Source organism: Ctenopharyngodon idella, chromosome 2 (assembly GCF_019924925.1).
Source record: "Ctenopharyngodon idella isolate HZGC_01 chromosome 2, HZGC01, whole genome shotgun sequence".
NCBI classification, from domain to species: domain Eukaryota; kingdom Metazoa; phylum Chordata; class Actinopteri; order Cypriniformes; family Xenocyprididae; genus Ctenopharyngodon; species Ctenopharyngodon idella.
This window is the reverse complement of record NC_067221.1, coordinates 23,043,486-23,067,067: the sequence shown is the minus strand read 5'-3', so window position 1 is coordinate 23,067,067 and position 23,582 is coordinate 23,043,486. Positions and strand designations below refer to the sequence as shown.

The following is a 23,582-nucleotide window of genomic DNA, read 5'->3' as shown; positions in this document are numbered from 1 at the left end:
GAGGGTCAGTAAAACACAGGATTTGAACAGAAGATGATTTTCAAAGATGGATCGATACCAACTGTTCATGATCCAATTTCATATATATTTTGTGATGTTTGCAAATTGTCTTTCTGAATGTGTTTTGTTAGCACGCTGCTAATGTACTGTTAAATGTGGCTAAAGTTACCAATGTTTCTTACTGTATTCACGGAGACCAGAGCCATGTTGTTAATTTCATTTTTAACCCCAAAATGCTTGCAGTCTGTATAATGCATAAACACATCTCCATTCTTATTGAGTCTCTCCAACAGTGTGTAGCTTTAGCCATGTTAGCCATGCAGCACGCTATCAAACTCATTTAGAATCAAATGTTAGCAAACATCCTCAAAATACATGCCATACCTACGTGATCTGATATGCTGCATCACGAACAGTTTTTAATGATCCATTTTGAGAGTTATATTTGCTGTGTGAGCTTCTCCTGTATAATTTATTCCTCACTGTATTGGAATCATGAGCTTGTGAGCGGGGAGCACAAGCTCATTTGCATTTAAAGGTACACACACCAAATCAACACATTTTTTTTTCCACACCCAAAAATAGCCAGTGGTATAATAAAAAATCCACGGGGTATTTTGAGCTGAAACTTCACAGACACATTCTGAAGACAAGGGGCATAATAGGTCACCTTTAAGATTTAAGATTTTTAAAAAAAATGATGTATGGATAATCAAGTAAAGCTAATTTGTCCAGTAAATTTTCATTGTGAAATAGTTCTTGTTATTATGGCAATGTCATCAAGGTTAGTAGTTAGTCAGTATTAGCTTATTGTTTCCTGAGCTGTTGTATAAAATCAGTAACACACTATTGCTGAATCACAGCCCTGCTGATATTGGAACAAATATCTAGTTCAGTCATGAAACTCTAGATGGCACAGGCTGAATCTGCAAGCAATCACACCCTAACCACATGACAAAAGCTGATTGGCCTCTGCTTATTCTGCAGCCAATGAGATTACTTGATCATCATTTAAATAGTCTGGTTCAGTGTTTTTCTCCCAGCTCCACCTGTCTAGATCTGCTAAGGGATTTATGTATGTCTATTAATGCAGCAGCAGTATATCTTACACAGACACGCTGCTGTGAGAATGTATCTACTGGCAGTAGCAAGGGGGGGGGTGTATCACACATAGTTTCTGCCAATCACATGTTGATCTTGACTACTTATAGAGTAATATTGCATCCTTTATATCTCTGAAAAGTCTTTAGTTTGATCATATTTATAAAAGATAGATACACTGTACCGAGTCTTTCCGAAAAAAGCCGAGCTCTTGGAGGCATGTCGTGGGCAGAGCTAAAGAGTCACAAGCGCACACAGCTTTTGCGTAGCGATCATCTGCAAGCTGTGACATCATTATAAATAAAAAGGGAACAAAAACGTTTGTGTTGTTTACATTTTATGCACTATGTGCCGATTGCCAACAAAACACAGACATTTGATGCAGTTTTGTTTACAAAGCATTCATCACCGAAATTCCGGGAACAAACAAACATACGTGCACAACTCCATTGCTGCCCCGGAAAAACAAACTTCATCCACTGTTCCGTTAACGCTGGGTTCTTTGGGAAGCTGAAAAAGGTAATTTTTCCCTCACAACCAAAAACACACTCCTTTGGTGACAGGAGCTGCATCTCATTTCGGAGGCTGCGTCCTCCGGAGATCGCATTTGAAGGCTGCATCAAGGATGTCATATTTAAGAAAAGTAACCGTAATAAAATTGACTGATATTCATTGTGAGGTGTAAAATACTGTAATTTCTTTCTTACTTTGCAATCTAACGGTTATTTTTCTTAAATGAGACTGCCTCGATGATGTATGCAGCCTTCAAAGGGTGCAGCTCCTGCATTGAGACACAGCCATTGTTGAAAAATCTCTCGGCTTCCATATCCTGAACAAAGCGCATTGATGGGCGTGCTCTTGCTCTTGTTCTGGGTGGTGTGTGTGTGCATGCTTATCAGGGAGAAGTGCCTATACAAGGAATTCCGCCCTTTATTACGTGATAAAGGCTATACTCGAAAAAAATTTGGCAAAACATGTCCACAACCGGAAGTAGTATATTTGGCACAGAAATACTCTGACATACGTCCAACTCATGTTTTGAAACTTTGGCCATGTTTAACCAACTCTTTAACAGTGTAAATAAGCCAGAATGCATGAAATAGCATTACACCCCCCCTTTAACATTGTCATATTCAATACAATGCTAGAACTACTTTGAGAGTAGTCATGATTTAACTGCATTATGCTATGACATTTTGGTCATGGACATTGCTACTTCTCTCCCAAAGCTATCATTTGACTTTTAGAAAACTTTAGATTTAGTTTGTAAAGACCTGTTTAATGAAATTGCATCCTTTTTTTTTTTTTTGAAAATGTAAAGACTGGAAGACTGTAGGAGCTGCATCTCATTTCGGAGGCTGCGTCCTCCGGAGATCGCATTTGAAGGCTGCATCAAGGATGTCATATTTAAGAAAAGTAACCGTAATAAAATTGACTGATATTCATTGTGAGGTGTAAAATACTGTAATTTCTTTCTTACTTTGCAATCTAACGGTTATTTTTCTTAAATGAGACTGCCTCGATGATGTATGCAGCCTTCAAAGGGTGCAGCTCCTGCATTGAGACACAGCCATTGTTGAAAAATCTCTCGGCTTCCATATCCTGAACAAAGCGCATTGATGGGCGTGCTCTTGCTCTTGCTCTGGGTGGTGTGTGTGTGCATGCTTATCAGGGAGAAGTGCCTATACAAGGAATTCCGCCCTTTATTACGTGATAAAGGCTATACTCGAAAAAAATTTGGCAAAACATGTCCACAACCGGAAGTAGTATATTTGGCACAGAAATACTCTGACATACGTCCAACTCATGTTTTGAAACTTTGGCCATGTTTAACCAACTCTTTAACAGTGTAAATAAGCCAGAATGCATGAAATAGCATTACACCCCCCCTTTAACATTGTCATATTCAATACAATGCTAGAACTACTTTGAGAGTAGTCATGATTTAACTGCATTATGCTATGACATTTTGGTCATGGACATTGCTACTTCTCTCCCAAAGCTATCATTTGACTTTTAGAAAACTTTAGATTTAGTTTGTAAAGACCTGTTTAATGAAATTGCATCCTTTTTGAAGCTCCAAAGCTTCAGTCCCTATTAATTGTAATTACGTGAAAAGAGTGACCAGCACATTATTCAAAAGTTCTCTTTTTGTGTTCCACAGAAGAAAGAAAGTCATACAGGTTTGGAATGACCTGAGGGTGAGTAGATGATTACAGAATGTTGTTTGGGTGAACTATCCCTTTAATTGTTGTTGACAGATTAGCGATGCGGTCCTAATTAGTGCATGAAACACTTCAAAGCAAAGTTCAAAGTGGTAGTTATTTACCCTCTTTATTGGATAATCCAGTTTCCCAACATCAAATAAACTTCAGGCCACAAAGTGTCTAATAATGCCTTCATTCTGAATATCTGCGTTATCTGTTGCTGCTATCTTACCTGACAAATATGCTGTTTTATTTTTATCAGTTGCTTGATAATGTATGTTCCTTTATCCAAGAATCCAAACACATATGAAAACATACACTGTAAAACAAAATGTTGTAATTTTACTGGAAGACTGTAGAAAGACTGTAAAAATGCTACATTAGAAAACTTGTTAATTTGTTAACAGTTGCATTACTGTATAAGATGTTACATCTTATGTTGTTAAATGAATGTTTATTGCATTATTTTAGTGTTGTGTGTTACCATGATGGTGTTTGTATTTGTGTACAGCATGACACTGTGCACTTTCTATATATTAGTATTTACCTCAGCTTGTGGAAAAGCTGCTTGTGATGAAATTTGATTCATCATGTGGTTTTATATTTACCAGCAGTGTTATTATGGAGGTTGTCAGGATATGATAAAAGTAGCAGAAATTTAGCAGAAAAGGGCTGTTGGATTTATTTAAAACAGTTCATGTGACTACAGTGGTTCAACCTTAATGTTATGAAGCGACGAGAATACTTTTTGTGCGCCAAAAAAACAAAATAACAACTTTAATAAACAATATCTAGTGATGGGCGATTTCAAAACACCGCTTCATTAAACTTCGAAGCTTTACGAATCTTTTGTTTCGGATCAGTGGTTCGGAGCGTGTATCAAACTACCAAAGTCACGCCCCCCAGTGGTGAACCTTTGACATTTCGATACACTTAAGACATAATGAAGCCTCGTTTACTGAAATCATGTGACTTTGGCAGTTTTGAACCACTGATTCGAAACAAAAAATTTGTAAAGCTTCAAAGCTTCATGAAGCTGTGTTTTGAAATCGCCATCACTAGAAATTTTTGAATAAAGTCGTTATTTTGTTTTTTTGGCGCACGAAAAGTATTCTCGTCGCTTCATAACATTAAGGTTGAACCACTGTAGTCACATGAACTGTTTTAAATATGTCTTTAGTACCTTTCTGGGCATTGAAAGTGTTAATTATCTTGCTGTCAATGCAGGCCTCACTGAGCCATCGGATTTTAACAAAAATATCTTAATTTGTTTTCCGAAGATGAACGAAGGTCTTATGGGTGTGGAATGACATGAGGGTGAGTAATTAATGACAGAATTTTCATTTTTGGGTGAACTAACCCTTTAACCCCCTGGAGCCGTATGGATTATTTTTATGATGGATGGATGCATTTTTGGGGGCTTCAAAATTGTGCCCCATTCACTACCATTATAAACTTTAGAAGAGCCAGGATATTTTTAAATATATGTCCGATTGTGTCCGTCTGAAAGAAAATAGTCATATACACCTATTGCATGGCTTGAGGGTGAGTAAATCAAGTGATAATTTTTGGGTGAACTAACCCTTTAAGGGTGGGTTATCTCCCTGATGCTGAATTAGTTAAATAATGGTTGAGGAGGGCACCGAGCTCAGTAGCTCATAGCTGTGTTTTAGTTATAAACCTCTCTCTCCTCTCTCTCTCTCTCTCTCTCTCTAGTAAATGTCTCATAGCACTAACTACTTCCCGAAAACCAAAAATGAATGTGCATGGCTTTGTGCAAGCTGACACTGAGAGTATTTTGAAAATATGAGCATTCCTGTGCACTGTTTTGTCAAGAAGGGCCTGAAAACTTATGAAGGGAAGTTTCTCTAGTCAAGCTGCATTGTTGAGTCTGTCAGTGCAGGCAGAGGATTACAGAGCCCAAGAGAGACCATCATTCAGAATCCATCTCACAGAGCCTCACAATGCCTGAATTAACGCAGAGCCAGTGTTACATTGTGCTGTGCACTTCATGACCTTCCATGCTGTGTAATCATGTAGAATCAGCCACAATTCTCTCTGTTTCATGTTACTGTGACCTAGTTTAGCTTCAATAACATTTGCACATTTCATCAAATCTCTCACCATTTTCAGCATGCTTTATTTTTAAATTGTCTTCATATGTAAACTGATTTTTAATGAATGGTTCTTGTGATCTTTTAGATTCTAAGCATTTGTTAGCACTTTCTAGAGAACATGGAAAAAAAAAACAAAAAAAAAAAACATACAATATAATTATGATGTATATCTTTTATAATACTGATATGCATGTGCCAGTTTCCATGTTGTATGGGGACTTAGACATAATGATTTTTATACTGTACAATCTATATATTGTATTCCTTAACTTTCCTAAAACTTTCTGCATTTTTACATTTTCAAAAAAAAAAAAAAAAAAAAAAACGTCACTTAGTAGGATTTATAAGCTGTTTTCCATAAGGGGATTAAAAATGTCCCCACAAGGACAAGGATTTTGGATATTACCATCTTTCTGAGGACATTTTGTCCCAGTGGTTCTCAGCCTTTTTTCCCAGTGGACCGCACTATGGTCCAAGTGCAAGTCTCACGGGCCTTATATCATTTACATATGATGTCACCAATGAAAACCAATCAGATTTAATGTTTTGGTATTAGCCGATAATATTATTATTATACAGATGTTGCACATACAGTATTTTATTTCTGTCACACTCTGCAAAATCAACAAATAAGAAATTTGTTTTTGTTTTTTAGTGTGTTGAAATAGCTGGGAGAGTGAATTCTTCATATCAAAGTGAAACTCTCTTGTTCAATAGGCTAAACACACGTACACAATCCCCTGATATAGGCTACAGTATGTCACAGAAAATGAGAACAATGTATTCCAGCAAATAAAAACTAACTTACTGACATTACAGTAATCAGATAATAATGCTCAATGAACACACAACAGTAGTACTTTAAGTAGCCTAACTGTTTAACTCTGGATGTAAATTCTCTTCAACAACATCACCAAACAATGACAGAATGTTATATAGGCCACAAACGCCTTAAAAAGGCAAATGTTTCTCAACTCGTTTTACAAACAACATTGAGCGCATTGTAATCACAATCTCTGAGGATATCAAGCGTTCTGTCACGTCGCAATCCTTCGCGCAGCATCCGCCAGTAGCTGCGAGTGCGCCCATGCGGTTATTTTTATCGATTTATACATCATACAAACACATCGAATTCACATGTCTTTTGACATTGTAGGTTTTGTATATGCCAAGTACTTTACTACAGAGCAAACAAAGGCTGCCCATCTCGCTCATTGACCGGAAACTGATTCTTCCATTCGTATCACTGTGTTCCTTTATTGGTATGTTCCTCATTTCGTTTTTCTTCTCTATTTTTTTTTTTCTTTCTCTGATCAGCACCATAAATTACTTTATAACCTATTAGCCACATGTATTTTTGTCATGTTAATATTTTTATCTGACAAAACATATTGTAATGTCCTTGTGACATGATACGTTTGACTTTTAACAATAACTTTTTTTTTTTACAAGCTATAATTTTTCTAGCAATAACATGACATTGTCTTATAAAAAGACAATGATTGTGTTACTCTTGAGTAGCCTTCTGCATAAATATACTCTCTTTGTTACAATAGTACACTCACACTGATCACCCTCCTTTACACTGAATAGCACAGAAATGAAAATGAAATTGTCTTATAAAAAGACAATGATTGTGTTACTCTTGAGTAGCCTACTGCATAAATATACTCTCTTTGTTACAATAGTGAAGTACATTCACACTGATCATCCTACTTTACACTGAATAGCACAGAAATGAAAAATCACAGTCACATGATGAAGGGGGCGGGACTGTCGCAGCCACGAGCCAATAGGAGCGCACGTCAACCCGAGCTCTGTAGATCATGGAATAGAGCATGAATAACGGTACTCCACAATATTTACTGAAATGTTTCAAAGCCACACCGACGATGGGCATCCATGGCACATATAAATAAACCAATAAACAGCCAGTATTGGCCTTTTCGCCTATAGATTGATACGAGCACTTCAGCGCTGTGAGCTATTTATTCAGTCTTAAGATGGCCTGGATCTGGAAGGTAAGTCGAGCAGCTGAGTGTTTGTATCGCTTTATATTCAGTAATGCACATTAATGTGCTGCTCAGATTACATTCGCAGTGTTGGGATTTTAAAATCTGAAGTGTGCAGCGAGAAACGGAGGGTTATATAATATAAATCGGTGTTTTTGTAATGAATGTAACTGTGTGGTAGAAGCTTCGTGTCTTTAAACATTGTTCATGTGCGACACGTGTGATCGCCTAGTTTGCTTAGACTTTGCGACCAGATTTAGGCTACTTGATGTATGCTGGTTTATGCAATGATGGGACTTAATGTATCCAAAAACACCAGTGACAATGTCTGATTCTACAAAGACCATTCGTTGTAAGAGGCATAAAATGCAACAAAGTTATTAGTTTTCCCGTTATATGCACTTTATTACAACCAGTAATGTAAATTCATGCTTTTATATCGTCTACTGGACGTTTTACAACCTTCTGTTCATAAACAAATAAAGACTTTCATGCATCATGAACCGCTACTCAAGATATGTGTGGTTTGAGGGTTTGTTTTGTCTGGATGAATCATTCTGTCCATTGTGATGTGAAAAAGGACAGAAAAAAACATCCAGACAGATTGCGTTTTCAAACATGCTTGAATCTCTGTTTTTGTTTTGTCAGTCAGAAAACAAAAATCCCTTTAAAAAAAAACCTTTGTAAAGGTTTTTCTTTGCAAACTGTGAAACTTCACATGGGCAGTGAATTGTTTGAAGAAAGTTAGATTTAATACCATACAAATGGTGATATAAAAGATATAAAATTAAGAATATTTTGCAGAAAATCATGTAGTGGAGGCTATATGATGCAGACATTGTTTTATAATTCCATAGTCTGAAAACATGTTATTATTATTTTGAGCTGATTTTGAGCTAATTTTTGAGCTGATTTTAGAACACATATTGTTTTCATTTTTCATTCATTTCAGCAACGATGTTTCTGTGTGAGTTTGTTGTGTTGGAAACTTGGGAAAGACTTAAAAGTCTGGTATTGTGTGATCCTCATTAGTTTAGTGTACAATGCTCAGTTTTTCCTCTGTAACCATTTACAAAGATGGTAAGTGTATAATGCCTAGAGTGATGTGTATTCCAGCCTTAAATCCCAACATTGTCACACTTCTAATTTCCTTTCTATCTACATCTTAGATCTTGTAGTATTTTTTTAAAAAATAGTTTTGTTCAGCTAGTGTTGTTCACTACTGTGATCCAACCAGTATTAAAGCTGAAGTGTATTTTTTTCCCCAATGTTTTACCATCTTAACAAGTGAAGACAACCTTTCATAGGTTTGATTTGTACTATCAAAACTTTGCTTTGTTTGTTTGATCATCCTAAACAGCCTGATAACAGCATCATTGACTCATGTTGGGGGCGGAACTGTCTTTGTGTCTCACCATTTGCAGATGAGTTGTGTTCAGAAAACTTGTTTGAAAACAATATTCTTTTGCTTTTCTTTTTGGTGAAACTAGGGGGTTCAGTTTTTGGAAACCAGCTGTGTAAAGTTGGGCAGACTATGCATAGCACTTGTACATTGTGCTTAAAATGTTTTAATTTTGTGAATATTCACAGTAAATGCAAAGGCATGATTAACAGTTATGTTTAAAAGAAGCAGTGATGTCTTACACGCAAAGGGTTGTTCACACAGAGCAAGCATGTTTAACAAGTAACAATTTCAGTTTAAATTACAATGTTTTATGCCATTCATTGAAACTGAAGACATATAATCAGGAGATTCGTGTGTGGCTGTAAATAGCCTCAGTTGGCTGTACTGTCTGATAAAGAGGTGCCTTTGTCAGCGCTTTATCATCGCTCTTAATCTATACGTCTGCATCAGACAGCAATCGGCAAACAGAGAAGAGGGACAGATTAACTATTTAAAGCTGCTCATATAAAATGTATGTTCCTGCTTATGTTGATGTGAAGTGTTGGAGTTCGGTAGGAATTCACTTTAAGCAGATTGCTTTTCTTCTGGACAGTTTGGACTTTTTTGTGATGGTAATGTAACCTTCAAGAGCTGGTCAGAGTGCAGTATGCCACTGAGTGCCTCTTTGTAATTGCTGAGAATTAGTTCCAGTGTTGTCCACCTCACATGGCTGCAGTGGTCAGTTCAGCACTCAGCCTTCTGCACGTCTGCTCACTTCACTGTAAAAATATCTCAAATTGTAAACTTAAAAAGCCATTTCTACTAGATCTAACCATTTAATCTTTGATTTTGTTAGTGTAACTAAATTAAATGTTGTATATTTAGGTTGATTCAACAGCAATTTTGATATTTAGCAAATTTAAAGGGTTAGTTCACCCAAAAATAAAAAATTCTGTAATTAATGACTCACTCTCATGTCGTTCCAAACCCGTAAGACCTTCGTTCATCTTCGGCCCAGAAAGGTAGAAAAGACATTGTTAAAATAGTCCACATGACTACAGTGGTTCAACCTTAATTTTATGTATATTTTTTGTGCGCAAAAACAAAACAAAAATAACGACTTTATTCAACAAATTCATCTCTTCCCTGTCATTCTCCTATGCTGTTTACGTTGTATAGTGCAGCGCTTCCGAGTTCTACATCAGAATGCCGACTCAGTATTATACTCAGTTGTAGGTTATAGTGGAAAAAAGTTCTTTAGATCATTAAAATGTTCTTCACACTAAGACAAAAAAATTTTCTTTTAAGAATTGTTCACTGAAAGATTCTTTGGGGAACCAAAAATGGTGGTTCTATGGAATCACTGCAAAAAAACCCAGCAACACTTTATTTTGATAGTCTGCTTTAGACAATTTTACTAACTATAAGTAACTTTGTAACTACATGTGAACTACCGGTAATTAGAATAGTAGACTGTCTGCTTATCTGCTAACACTATTTTGATGGTCCCCAAAAGACATTCTACTGACTATAAGTAACTTTGCATGTACAGTAAACTTCTACTGACCTAACAGTCTATTTACTAGCTAGTTGACATGAAGTTGCAAATTAAAGAGAGTTAAGTGACATGTAGTTATAGTTATACATGTACTTATAGTTACTAGAATGTCTAAAGTGGAAATCCAAATAAAGTGTAAACAAAAACCCATTTTGGAACAATGATTTTTAAGAGTGGATTGTAGCAAACGTACAATATACCCTGTCTTAGTTTCTTCACTTTTCTTTAAGGTTTTATTTTGGTGGAAAACTGCAGTTTTGGAAACAGAACTCTTGTCATTACAAATCCAGTGAAATGCTGTTATCATCTATTCACAAAAATGTAAAGTAAAGCCAACCTGCATGTTGCATGTCCAAATACAGGTTAAATTCACATCACATGGAGTTTTCTGCATTTGAGACACTGAAAACTGGATCATGAACAGCACATGTGTAAATGAACACAGTGGCTTGTGTCACTCTGACACATGTAGCAAAACAGATTATATTTATTAAATTTAATTAAGTATAATAAACCACAGCCTTTTGTGATTTGATAATCACACTAAGCCATATTGTGATTTCAATTTTAGTTTTTGTTGAGAAGTGTAAAAGTATTTTCTGTTTATTATGAAAATGTGAAATGTTATCTAGGTAATTGCACACTGTTTAGATAATCCATATTGGATTATTCACTGTGTGAAAGTTTTCTTTGTGTTTATTCTGATGAATTTTCCTGTAATTACCTACTGATCTTAATCGATAGATTATGTAGACACACACAAAAAAAAATGTTTCAAATAGGAAGGATGTCTTATATGAGTCTATCTCTAAACATAATTTTTATCTACTCTAAAGAATGTATGCTGTGCTTTAGACAGTTTTGAGTTGTTTTAAATTAGGAGTTCCCAATTCCAGTCCTTGCACCTCCCTGCTCTGCACATTTTTTATGTCTGACACACTCATTTGAGGGGTGGTTCCATTCCACCATATGTGCACTGCGAAGTGGACTTAAAAGGGTATTTCGCCATCTTAAGGCCGAAGCAGGTATGTTTTATGCGGCTGTTCAAGGGTGTAAATTGTGTGAGAAGCAACAGTTACAAGTCAACTATCATAATTACAGGTTAAATAAGATAAAAAGACATGTAACCAAATTATATATTTATTTTCATATTAAACATCGCAATATACATTTTATCATTCAGTTTAGGGCTTTTGAATTTAACAGATTAGATTAAGAGAATTGTATAATTAATTAATATGTATATGGATACTATATAAACAAAATAAAATTAATATTTATATGGATTTTATACACATGTATATTAAATGAAATATGGTAATTTATATTTATTTGTAAAAGTATTTAATGTCATCAAACCTTAAACTCCTCTAATATGTGTGATATTGACAGGGAGTAGGGACCTTGGCTATGTCCGAAATCGTGCCCTATACCCTTAAATAGGGCACTATTTGAGGGAACAGCCATTTGTAAGGGTGCCCGAAACCATACAAAGTGCACTCATTCAATCCCACAATGCACCGCAATAACGAGTGTACAACTGATGTACATTCAATGGCCAGGGAATACCCATAATGCACTGTGAGATTCGCGCCATGCGCAGAATGTATTCTCGCATCTGAACATATGATGGTGCCTGCAGCTGAATCTTCCATCCATCAACTTCCCAAAGTGGCTACAGCGTAACATGATACAGGTATAAATTCATTTTTACTTGATTATTAAATTGTTTAATTAAGGTTTATACATGCTAGTTTTCATGACAGAGCTCAAGATAATTTTCATTACTACTGGAGCTGCCAGTTTAAGGTTTCAAATGATTATTAAACAGCAAGCACAAACTATGCAAAAGCGACAGCCCTTCCAGCACACTCAGTGTACGAATTCACTCACTCGTTTTCATTCACTCCTTCAACTAAATTAGTGGACCAATGTACGAAATAGTGAATGAGGGAATAGGGGGCGTTTTCGAACACAACACCTGTCAGTCGGGATGTTCTAACGAGTAATTGGGAACCCCTAGACGAAATCAAACTGAATGTTGCAAACATGTTAAACCCAAAGATTCTAAATCCAGAGATTATCAGTAAGATGATGAGAAACAGACAGTTTGGATGGGATTACACTCAATTCTATTAGGCTAATTTTAAGAGGTTTAACTTCTGAGTTGTCCAACAGTTAAAGTCCCCCTGTGGTGAAAATCAAGTTTTTAATGTTTATATGTCTATGTGGTGTTTTTAATATGCTTTAAAACAAACCATGTGCAAATTTTCTGCGGTGAAAAAAGACAGTCTCAAACCTGCAGTTTGAAGTTGCTGGTGTTGCTGGTATAAAAATATATTTTTTTTCACAGGAAAAAATGTTTAAATATGTAATTTTGGTGATCAAAGATGAATTTTAAGGGATAAAATTATTGACTAGAGGGGGACTTTAAAAATTGTGTGTTTTAGTGCGACGAGCGCGTTCTGGCTGAAAGAGCGCGTGTACGGAGTTCAGCCTTCATGACAAGCATAGTCAAGTTCGCTTGAGCATTCGCAGCATTTTACGACACTTTAAGTTGTAGTATTATGTTTATTTTGTGTATATATCTGATTAATCTCATATAGGATGCGTTTGGCTTAGTTAAAGTTAGTTAGTTAATTATGTACATTAAAGTTGTAAATTCTTTGGGTTTAGGTGCCATGCTTCAGCAACCGTTGAGTTGATTAACCTTATTGGCCAAAATTTTAATATCTGTGCATCCCTAATAGAAACAAAATTTGATATTTTTTTTGGCTGAACTAGCCCTGGTTCTGAGGTGTGGCACATGCAACAATTCAAAGCACCTGTTTTGCTGTTCAACAAAACCAAGCTTAAAAGGTTGGAGGTAAAACAGATTAGCAAGCACTTTACTCATTAACCTTCCAAGAAGACGATTTACCCTTTATTAAGTCCACTTTGGTCCTTGTTTCATTCAGATGTCCAGCAAGAACTCTCTGTTGTCTGGATGTGTTATTGTGCAGAATTTAGCTCTGTAATGGTAGCTCAGCCTTATTTAGGAGGAGGAGAAAAACAGCTAGGCCTGGAACTGGATGACATCTCATTTGACTGGTAATCTGGCTTGGAATGGTAACAGTGTTGATGTGGGTAAGTAGCTTAGTAGGAATGTGAGGAGGACAGGGAGAGATAATGTAGGTATCTGCTTGTGTGGCTGTTTGAGGATTTAGACTTCTGATCCATGTGCACACAACAGATGTGAATCCAGACTGAATTTTGGTTACCTTCTGTAATCAAGTTTAATTTCTAATGGATGATTTTGGATTGTGAAATGCAAATCATATGTCATCATTTACTGTAGAAATTGCAGCTCACATTTATCGTTTAATAAGATGCAAATCAAATATTCATTTAATAAAAATGAAACTTTAAATATAAATATTTCTTCTCCTCAGTGGCTTGACTTAATTAATTAGCACAGAATTAATCAACCCTATGCAGTGAATGGCACAGAATCAGTTGTGCTCTTATTATTGTACGGTATACTTCCATCCCCTTAATTATAAACAGTATGTGATGAATTATGGTGACATCTTGGACCGTCAACCCAAGTGTCACTTTTGATTTAGATGAATTTGTAAACAGTGTTACTCAATATCACTGCATGCCTATGATTTGAAATAATAATTATTAATAATAATAATATAAATATTGATTTTAATAATAATAATAATAATAATAATAATTTAAAAGACAAAGGCAAAGTAGGCATTTTATATGCTGGGCTTTTGGATACCAAACATTGTTTTCATTTGTGATAAATCAGAATTTTCTTAAAATCTGGAGATCAGTTTATAAAGCTATTTTGATGAAGTTCATGTTGCATCAACATTTATTGTAATAAGTGGTGTAATTAAAGTAATCAAGTTCTTACTCATAATAAGACAAGCACCAAAAAGGATCAAAATCAGGATAAAATTTTGTGGTGAAAATATGTTGCACTCTATCATAAAAAAATAAAAATAAAAAAGAATAATAATAATAAAAAATAATTATAAATATAAATAGTTCACCCCAAAATGAAAAAAATCTGTCATTTAGGGCTGTCACGATTCCTCAAATAAATTTGAGTACTTGATTTAAAAAAAATCCTTGATTGCAATTTGCCCATGTCGATTAACCGGCTGTCACGTATTTGTTCTGTTTTGTTCATTTTTTCCTGGTCTGTTCTATTTTGTCATTTGCTTCTAGTTTGGTTCAATTGGCTCTGTTCTCCCCGGTTGGAGTGCTGGCTTTGGGTTTTGACTGGGTGCTCCGGTTTCCCCCGTAATCCAAAAAAGGTTCCGATCAGAACCGCTTTTTAGAAATCACATTGTGGTGTCAAACATATCTCATGTGTCAACCTAGTTTAAAGGGTACATAACACACACAGTTTCTGCCAATCTCATGGTAATCTAGAGTACCTATAGAGTAGTATTGCATCCTTCATATCTCTGAAAATCTTTAGTTTTATCATATTTATAAAAGATAGATACGCTGTACCGACTCTTTCCGAAAAAGCCGAGCTCCTCCTAGCGATCGTCTGCAAGCTGCGACATCATTATAAATAAAAAGGGAACAAAAACGTTTGATTTCCATCAAAACACAGACAGACACAGACAATGCAGTTTTACTCACCTTCCGCAATCTGCAAATCCAGTGTCGAACTGGGACTTGTTTACAAAACATTCATCACCGAAATTCCGGGAACAAACAAACATACATGCAAACTCCGTTGCTGCCCCGGAAAAATAAACTGCATCCACTGTTCCCTTAACGCTGGGTACTTTGGGAAACTGAAAAAGGGTATCTTTCCCTCACAAGAAAAAATACACTTCTTTGGTGACATTGTTTAAAAAATCTCTCTGCTTTCATAACCTGAACGAAGCACGTTGATGGGCGTGCTCTTGCTCTTGCTCTGGGTGACGCGGGCACACGCTGATCAGAGAGAAGTGCCCATACAAGGAATTCTGCCCTTTATTACGCAATACCTGTAAAAAAAAAAAAAAAAAAAAAAAAAAACTTTCCGAAATTTATCCTAATCCGGAAGGAGTGTATTTGGCACAGAAATACTCTGTCATACGTCCAACTCCTGTGTTGACAGTTTGGCCATGTTTAGCATGAGAATGCAACTCTTTAACAGTGTAAATAAGTCAGAATGCATAAAATAGCATTAGACCCCCACTTTAAAAGTCTTCAGGTACAAAATGTTTTATAGAACATGACAGCACAATTTTGAGTTCAAGCCACTTTGGCTTACATCTGCATTGTGTTATTAAAAAAGATCATTCCAGGTTCTGCCAAACCCTTTCGTCTTTTTACTAGCTCAAAATCAGGGAGTAAGTTGAGATTTCCTTTTCCACTTGATAAGCTGTATGTTTGTCTACATTTTGGTCTCCCTATCCTTGAGTCCTAAATTGAAAGGAGTCTTTTTGGATGAAAATTATGAGTAATTCTATGTTCACAGGGTTAGATATGTTCATAGACTAGATTGACATCTAGAAACTTGACAGAGAAAAATGCCAGTTTGTGTTTGTGTTTAGCAATATGTACATATGCCTAGGTGTTTGTTACTGTACTCTCAGTCTCAAGGTCCTAAGTGACATGAATTTTTTTTAAAGAAATGTTTATTTAAGCAGTGAATTTTCCAACCCAAACCCAGATGTTGTGGTTTTGTCAAGCATTAATCTTTCCCTCAGAGAATAAATACATTTGCTGAGTAAGCAGATTCTGATTCTTTTCAATCTTTTCTTCAGTATTAACTTGAAAATAGAAGATTGGCTAGTGCCATACTTTGTGGATACTTGTCCACTTGGTGGATACTTAACCCTCTATTTCACATGTAAATTTTTTTGTGAGGGTTATTTATGTTGCTAGAAGGCTACATTGTGTGATAATGGAAAGCTATTTTATTAATTTATTTCTATTTATTTCACTATTTTTACACCTCAAAAATTAATTAAATAAAAAGATATGATGCACGTGTGTGTGTGTGTGTATGTGTATGTATATATATATATATATATATATTTAAATTAAGTTTATTATTGGTTTATAATATTATTATTGGTTCATTCAAAGTCATCTCTTCATTTGTAACCATTTTATTGCCATCTTATATGTATCATGAGCTTGTAATGTATTTAATATTTTTAACATCATGCAATAGAGGGTTAAATGTCTTGCTAATTGTTTTCTCTTGTCATAGACAAAGACAGAGATTTTAAAAGAATTTGAAGGTAGAGTCAGTGCATATAACATACAGTATTTTCAGTGTTGGCTCAGTATTTCTCTAACAGCCATTTCCTGAACCAGATGGTCATTGCCGGGGACCTGCCTCGAGTACACAGCGTCCTAGATCTAAAAATGCCATGATAATTTCACAAGGCAGCAACTGAGCTGATATACGTGTCCGGGCAAAGTTCCAGGTCATACCAAAATATAAAGCCTAGGAAGTACATCAGCAAACGTGAACCTTTTTTGTTTGACCCTCACCAGGAATAATGGTGTTCAATTGTTTTAAGTGCAGGGTGTCAGAGAACAGCTCAGTGTTCACATTAATCACCCACAGAGCTGACAGACATTGTCTCGGCCTTGGAAAGCATAGCACAGAAATCACTGGCTGTGTCGGCTGTAGTAAGTTATAAGGTGAGTGTTGTAGGTGTGGATTGACAAGAAATCTTACAGAACAAGACATAAAAAGGCTATAGTTGTATTGCAAACACTTTTGGATTTCCAAATTGTCCCATTTTTCTAGACTAAACCTTTAAAATGTCATAGACTGTAAAATGTTTTGACAGGTAAACTAAAATGTGTTTCACGTATTGACATCTACATTTACTAAAACATTAGTTAAAATGTTATTTAATATTATTTAATATTTAATAAATAGATAAATTAATATGCCAATAAATAAATGACACTGATTTGTGTAGACAACCACATAACAGTCAGTAGAGTGTTTACCCACCACGCAAAGCACGCAATTGCGTGGGGCCCCCGCGATTTCTCCCTAGGGGGATCCCCCAGTGGTGTAGTTAACGTGATACGCAGGTATATGCCTTATACCCACTAGGAAAGGTCAAGGATTTCCGTATATCCACTTAAAAAAGCACGAGAATACGGATTGGGCGCTATTTAATGTGACGCGACAGATCGCAGTGCTTCAGTTCAAAAGAAGCGGCAGCCTGACGCGCACGTGAACTGATCCTCTCCTCCGCTGTTATACCAGTTACAGCGCGAAATAAACATGAATGAACACCTAAAGGTATGTTAAAGGATACAGAACAACTTTCCGTCATCCATATCATGTCTCGTGTAATCGTTTAATCAGTGTTTCAACCGCGAAATGACGGTAACAGCTTGTAAACAAACAAACGTAACGTCATATTTACCTCAGAACAAACATATTCAGTGACAATAAACTCGTTAGTCAGCTAGAAAAATTAACTCTAGAGATGAGCATTTAGCTAAATATATGCACCATATTGCATATTAATTATAATTTTTAATGTTATTCAATAGCCTATATAATGCATGTTTGAATAAATCCATCAAGTTGACAGCCATTATTTAAATGTTTAAAAAAAAAAAAAAAAAAAAAAGGATTAGAGTAGAAATAATTTTAAAGTTAGTAGGCCTATTATAACTTATTATAAAAATTTCCTTAAAGGGTTAGTTCACCCAAAAATGAAAATTCTGTCATTAATTACTCACCCTCATGCCGTTTTACACCCGTAAGACCTTCGTTGATCTTCGGAACACAAATTAAGATATTTTTGTTTAAATCTGATGGCTCCGTGAGGCCTACATAGGGAGCAATGACATTTCCTCTCAAGATCCATAAAGGTACTAAAAACATATTTAAATCAGTTCATGTGAGTACAGTGGTTCAATATTAATATTATAAAGCGACGAGAATAGTTTTGGTGCGCCAAAAAAAACAAAATAACGACTTATTTAGTGATGGCCGATTTCAAAACACTGCTTCAGGAAGATTCGGAGCGTAATGAATCAGCGTGTCAAATCATGATTCGGATCGCGTGTCAAACCGCCAAACTGCTGAAATTTTGGCACACCAGAAATATTCTCATTGCTTTATAATATTAATATTGAACCACTGTACACACATGAACTGATTTAAATATGTTTTTAGTACCTTTATGGATCTTGAGAGAGGAAATGTCATTGCTCCCTATGTAGGTCTCACGGAGCCATCGGATTTAAACAAAAATATCTCAATTTTAGTTCCGAAGATTAACAAAGGTCTTACGGGTCTGGAACGGCACGAGGGTGAGTAATAAATGACAGAATTTTCATTTTTGGGTGAACTAACCCTTTAAGTGTAATTTAAGTTTGTTTAAAAATTGGTTCATTTAACCTTCAATATTAATGTACCAACTGATTCCCATGTGTATTATACAGCATTAGTTGAGAGATTTTTTTTCTTGAGAAAATTTGCCATGTACTGTAGCCTACCTGATACAGTAAAGCAACATGTTGACTCGATGCAAGCTTGTGAATCCAAATGCATAACTATGATGATATTGTGACATACTGATAAGCCTCATCTTTCCATTAATGTTAATAATAGTTGCAACTTGCACTCTTGTGCAAATGTGCATTGAAAATTGCCAGCTGATAAAACCTATCCTCCAGGGACCATATTCATTTAACATCTAAGGTTATATTAACTGGCTGAGTTAGATGGAGATTGACAATAAACATAAAAAAAAAAGTGTAGTCTCTCCAGCTGTAAATGTCATTAGCTGTTAAAGTCTTGTGTTGCTTATAATAAATTGTAATAAATTATATTATTATAATTAATATATAATAATATATTATACACGCTCGCTGGGGCCCTCTCCCGGAGATTTGCTTAGGGCCCCCAATAGCCTAAACACGCCACTGGTAACAGTTATCTTCAGTTAGTTTCGGTTTCATGGACTTTTAGTTTGTTTTCAATTGTCACGTGTTCAGATTCTTGCCACTCATCTGTCTCAGCTACCATCATTATTAGTTAGTTTGTTTCAGCTGTGTTTGATTATTGATCTTGTTTGAGTTTATTTATACGGCACCTTCTCCTGCACTCATTGTCCGGTCACGTTTATGCATATGTGTGTGTTAGTCTGCTACCTGTATGGATTGCTACCTGTTTGGATTAATCTAAGTAAACTTTGTGTTGGAACCTTACTCTTTTGTGTCTTCATCTGCCTGCCGTGCACACACCGTAATAGATGACTGGACCAAACATGGATTGGAACACTATGTTCATAAAGGTGACTCAGGAGAGCACCAATTTCCTTTCTTTTTCTGCTGGGTTTTTTCATCTTGCCATTATCTGCCAACTCGATGACGAGACCCTGAAGAACCTGTTCTGGATCGGGGTGAACTTTCATGACCCCATAAATCTCCTAGACACCACCAGACTGAAGAGCGTACGGCCCCGATTCAGAGCACAGCCAGACCCAGACATGAAGTTACCACCTTTAACCGCAGAGAATGCGCAGAGATGCCAGTGAGGAAAGATCGACTCTCACCCTAGCCCACACAGTATCTAATGCTTCATCACTGTTCCAGGACAGCACTGAGAACGATAATTCTTCAGTTGGACCATCGTCGCTGTTTAAAGACAGAATTATGAACGAAATGGATGGTGATTTGCTCATTTCTTTGATTTGTTTGGACTGTGTCCAATTCACCTTCATCATGTACAATCTTGTGTCACCTTTATCGTCACAGAGCTCAGCCAGTCCTCCAGCCCCACCGCTGCTAGAAGCTTGCAGCCCTGCGCCATCTCTGGAGATATCCTGCTGGGTCCTGCGGCTCTGCCTCCGGCCTCGGATCCCTTCGCTCCATCTCGGCCCTATCGGCTCCATCCTGGCTCCTCCCAATTTTGGCTCCACCAGGGACACTCGGCCTAGTGGCTCCACTGGTTCTGTCAGGACCACTGTCGTCAAATATGATTGATAATGCATAGAGTTTGTATTGGCGGTATGATTCTGTTCTGGGCAAGAGCTCCCTGCGCATCCATGCAGCCTAGCATGGATAAGAGCCGGGAGAGAAGCAATAAACCCCCTTAGGGTAAACAGAACAGAACCAACATATGCAGATATCATTAATGTCAATAACGTACACATATTTCAAGAATTAGTCTGATTCAGGGGAATCATAAGGCCAAATCCTGACTGACGAGAGGAGGAGCTGGGGATGGAGGAGGGTAATTAGCTCCTGATAAATGCGATAGCTACTGATAATACTGAGGAGCTTATATATGGATGCTGTGATAGGCAGTGTATTCCTATAGGTTGACGTGAGTCACCTGGGAGTCAGCTGATGTGAGCTTGACTGACGTGACCTGCCAGAACTGACGCTAACGCTGGATGTTCCCTCGTCCCACCGGCTCCCCCTTGGTCAGTCGTCACTCCACCTATGCCACTGCGCCGATGCGCTCCGTCCCTCCTCCCCTAAGGCTGCAGTGGTGTCCTTCCTCCTTTCCTTTTCCTTCTTCCTCCCAGTCCTTGGTTACTCTGGCTCCACCTGCGACGTTTGTCACCTTGTCTCCGTTGGTCGTACCCCAGATGTCAGCAGCCACACCTACAACATCTTGGCTCTTCCCGCCTTTGTCTCCTTCCGCAGACTGTTGACTCTGTGGAGCTCTGGGTCTGTGCCATCAGACTTCCTCCACCTGTACCATCTGGGTCTCATCATCCTGCCTTCACCATCCCTTTGTCTCGTCCTGCCATCCCTTCTCTACATCCTTCAACCATCCATTCGCCTCATCCACATCCTCCTCCCAAGCCCCCTTCATCCCTCCCTATACCATCATCCTGTTACGGCACGAGGTCGCGCCTTGCCAGAGGGGGGTGTGATGTAACAGTTATCTTCAGTTAGTTTAGTTTCATGGACTTTCGGTTTGTTTTCAATTGTCACATGTTCAAATGCAAAAATTAAGTTCAAAGGCAGTGGAGATTATATTTAGGGGAAATGCTGCTTTGCATGGTAAAAATTGAGCGGGAAAACTTTTGCTGTGTACGAAAATGGCCATTATATAATTTTCACATCATCTTCCTTCACACAAAAAAAAAAAAAAAAAAAAAGACTTTTAAATACAGCTTAATAAAACATTTTGTATGAATCTTACTGGAACAAGGGAATTTACCAGTTTATGTGTTTAGTTTATGTGATTTGTATTCATATATATGTTATTCATATAACATATTTTCTGAACTTAATATTTAAAACTGGAATTGTTCATTCCCTTGTTCCATTAAAATTTATATAAAATGTTTTATTAAGCTTTAATTTTTTTTTTTACTCCTTTAAAATTCTTATTTGATAATATAAATAATATGTAAGGATTATTCAATTTGGTGGAATTTTACTAAACAATTAAAATCCGTAAATCTTAAAAAAGGCTTAATTTTTTTTGAGTGTTTCTTGACACCCAGGGGTGCTCTCGCTGGTATTGCAGTGACACAAAAACAATGAAATCATAGATGAAATCATATTTATTTTTTCCCTTCAATAAAAGTGTTGTTTTTATTGAAGAACATACCAAATTAGAACCTGGATTCTTTATGGATTAACAAAATGAATTGTAGTTAATTATTTATATCAACAACACTTTCTGTTAATAGTCTGAAAACAAGCAGAATTGTCATAATGACAGTAGAAATTCCAGTGGAGATATCTTTACCATGTTTATACCTGTCAGGATTATGTTCTTTTTACTGGTCATATTGTTCCTGTGTTTTCTGTTTCTATGGTTACCAATGAGTGTGATTAGTCCCACCTGTCTCTTGTTCAGTTCCTTGTTATCCCTGAATATTTCTAGCCCTATTTCTAGTTGATTCAATCAGTTCTTTGTCTTGAATTGTACCACTGTTCCTTGTTCTCCTTGAGTTCTCCAGTGTGGATTATCTTCATTGTTTTGTGTTCTTTATTTTTTTTCTCCACTGCCTAAATTTGTTTTTGGAGATCTTTGACGTCACAGCTCAAGATAGTTGATTGTGAAGGATTTGGAATTATTGCGCCATCAGCCAGAATAGTTAGATAAAACATGTATCCAATAAAAAATATAATAAAATGTATGATTTGTCAATGTTCTTTATCCTGTTTCAGGTATCTTAGAAGGATAGAGGATGTTTGTATGAGAAATAATAAGCAGGTATAGTATTTAGTATTATGTAAAAAGCTACAATAAATATATTTTCTGCCTTATTCTATAAACAGATTCCACATGCAATTTGAAAACAAAGTTGTTTTATAAACTTTTGAGGTAGGTTCTGCAGCAGTAAGTTGTCACGAGAAGATTTAGCTTTATGCTAAGCTAAAATGCTTTGCCATGCATGTGCTATCAAACATGATTTCCACTTTATTTGGACTTTAATAAATAATCCAAAGTCTTTAATTTACCAAAAAAAAAAAAAAAAACCTTTACAAATAACATTTTGCATCATGTTTCCACCTTGAGTGGAATACTTAATTAAAAAAAAAAAAAAAAAAAAAAAACTCCTAACCCTGTGTATATTCAATAAAAATATATGTCCACTGCCTAATGTGTATTGATAGCTTGGTCCGGGTCCCCTAAGAAGATAAATCATTAAAGTTGTGCCATGATCACAATTTATACGTTTATTTTTAGGCTTCTCTATTTTAGGGATTATGCTTTGACGTCAAATACTGCTGTGATGATCCATGAGTATAGTAACCAATGAGCTAGTTTATAGTGTTTTATATTTCAAAAGCCTAAAGCCACATACTCTGGTCTTTCTCAATTTCACTCCCCCTAATGAAGTTTTAATTCGGGTGATTGGGGGAGGAACGAGGTTATGCACTGTGGAGAATTTGTGACAAACTGGCTCAGAGCTCTCTAGAGATGTGTCATGTCACCAAGATTACATCTTCAGTGACCTGGTTTATGAAAGCCTTTTAAATGCTAAACAGTTGATGGGTGAGGTAGGACAGATATTGAGCATTCAGTTTGGCAATATCTATGCAAGAATTTGATATGAAAAAATTGAATAAAGGAAGAACAATACATCGAACAACTTCAGTAGGATAGTGTTTTTGGAGACTTTATCAGGGGTTTGTCACTTTTTACAAAACTTACTTTGGTAGACCTATAGTTTGTGTGTGTGTGTGTGTGTGTGTGTGTGTATATATATATATATATATATATATATA

General features: G+C 36.3%; 1 protein-coding gene and 1 long non-coding RNA gene across 3 annotated transcripts in view; one reads left to right on the top strand and one right to left on the bottom strand.

Annotated features, from left to right (window-relative positions):
* Positions 1–18,508, bottom strand: part of LOC127523651 (uncharacterized) — a 31,954-nt gene extending 13,446 nt beyond the window's left edge. The window contains exon 1 of the long non-coding RNA XR_007932913.1: positions 15,033–18,508. This is a non-coding gene — a long non-coding RNA (uncharacterized LOC127523651). The remainder of the gene's footprint in view (positions 1–15,032) is intronic.
* st6galnac3 (ST6 (alpha-N-acetyl-neuraminyl-2,3-beta-galactosyl-1,3)-N-acetylgalactosaminide alpha-2,6-sialyltransferase 3) overlaps positions 7,225–23,582 on the top strand; it is a 107,145-nt gene continuing 90,787 nt past the window's right edge. Inside the window, exon 1 of one of the 2 annotated variants that reach the window (XM_051914508.1) lies at positions 7,225–7,446. In XM_051914508.1, coding sequence (XP_051770468.1) covers positions 7,429–7,446 — 18 coding nt within the window. In that variant the 5' untranslated portion in view covers positions 7,225–7,428. The remainder of the gene's footprint in view (positions 7,447–23,582) is intronic. The other variant, XM_051914499.1, reaches the window with a different exon arrangement.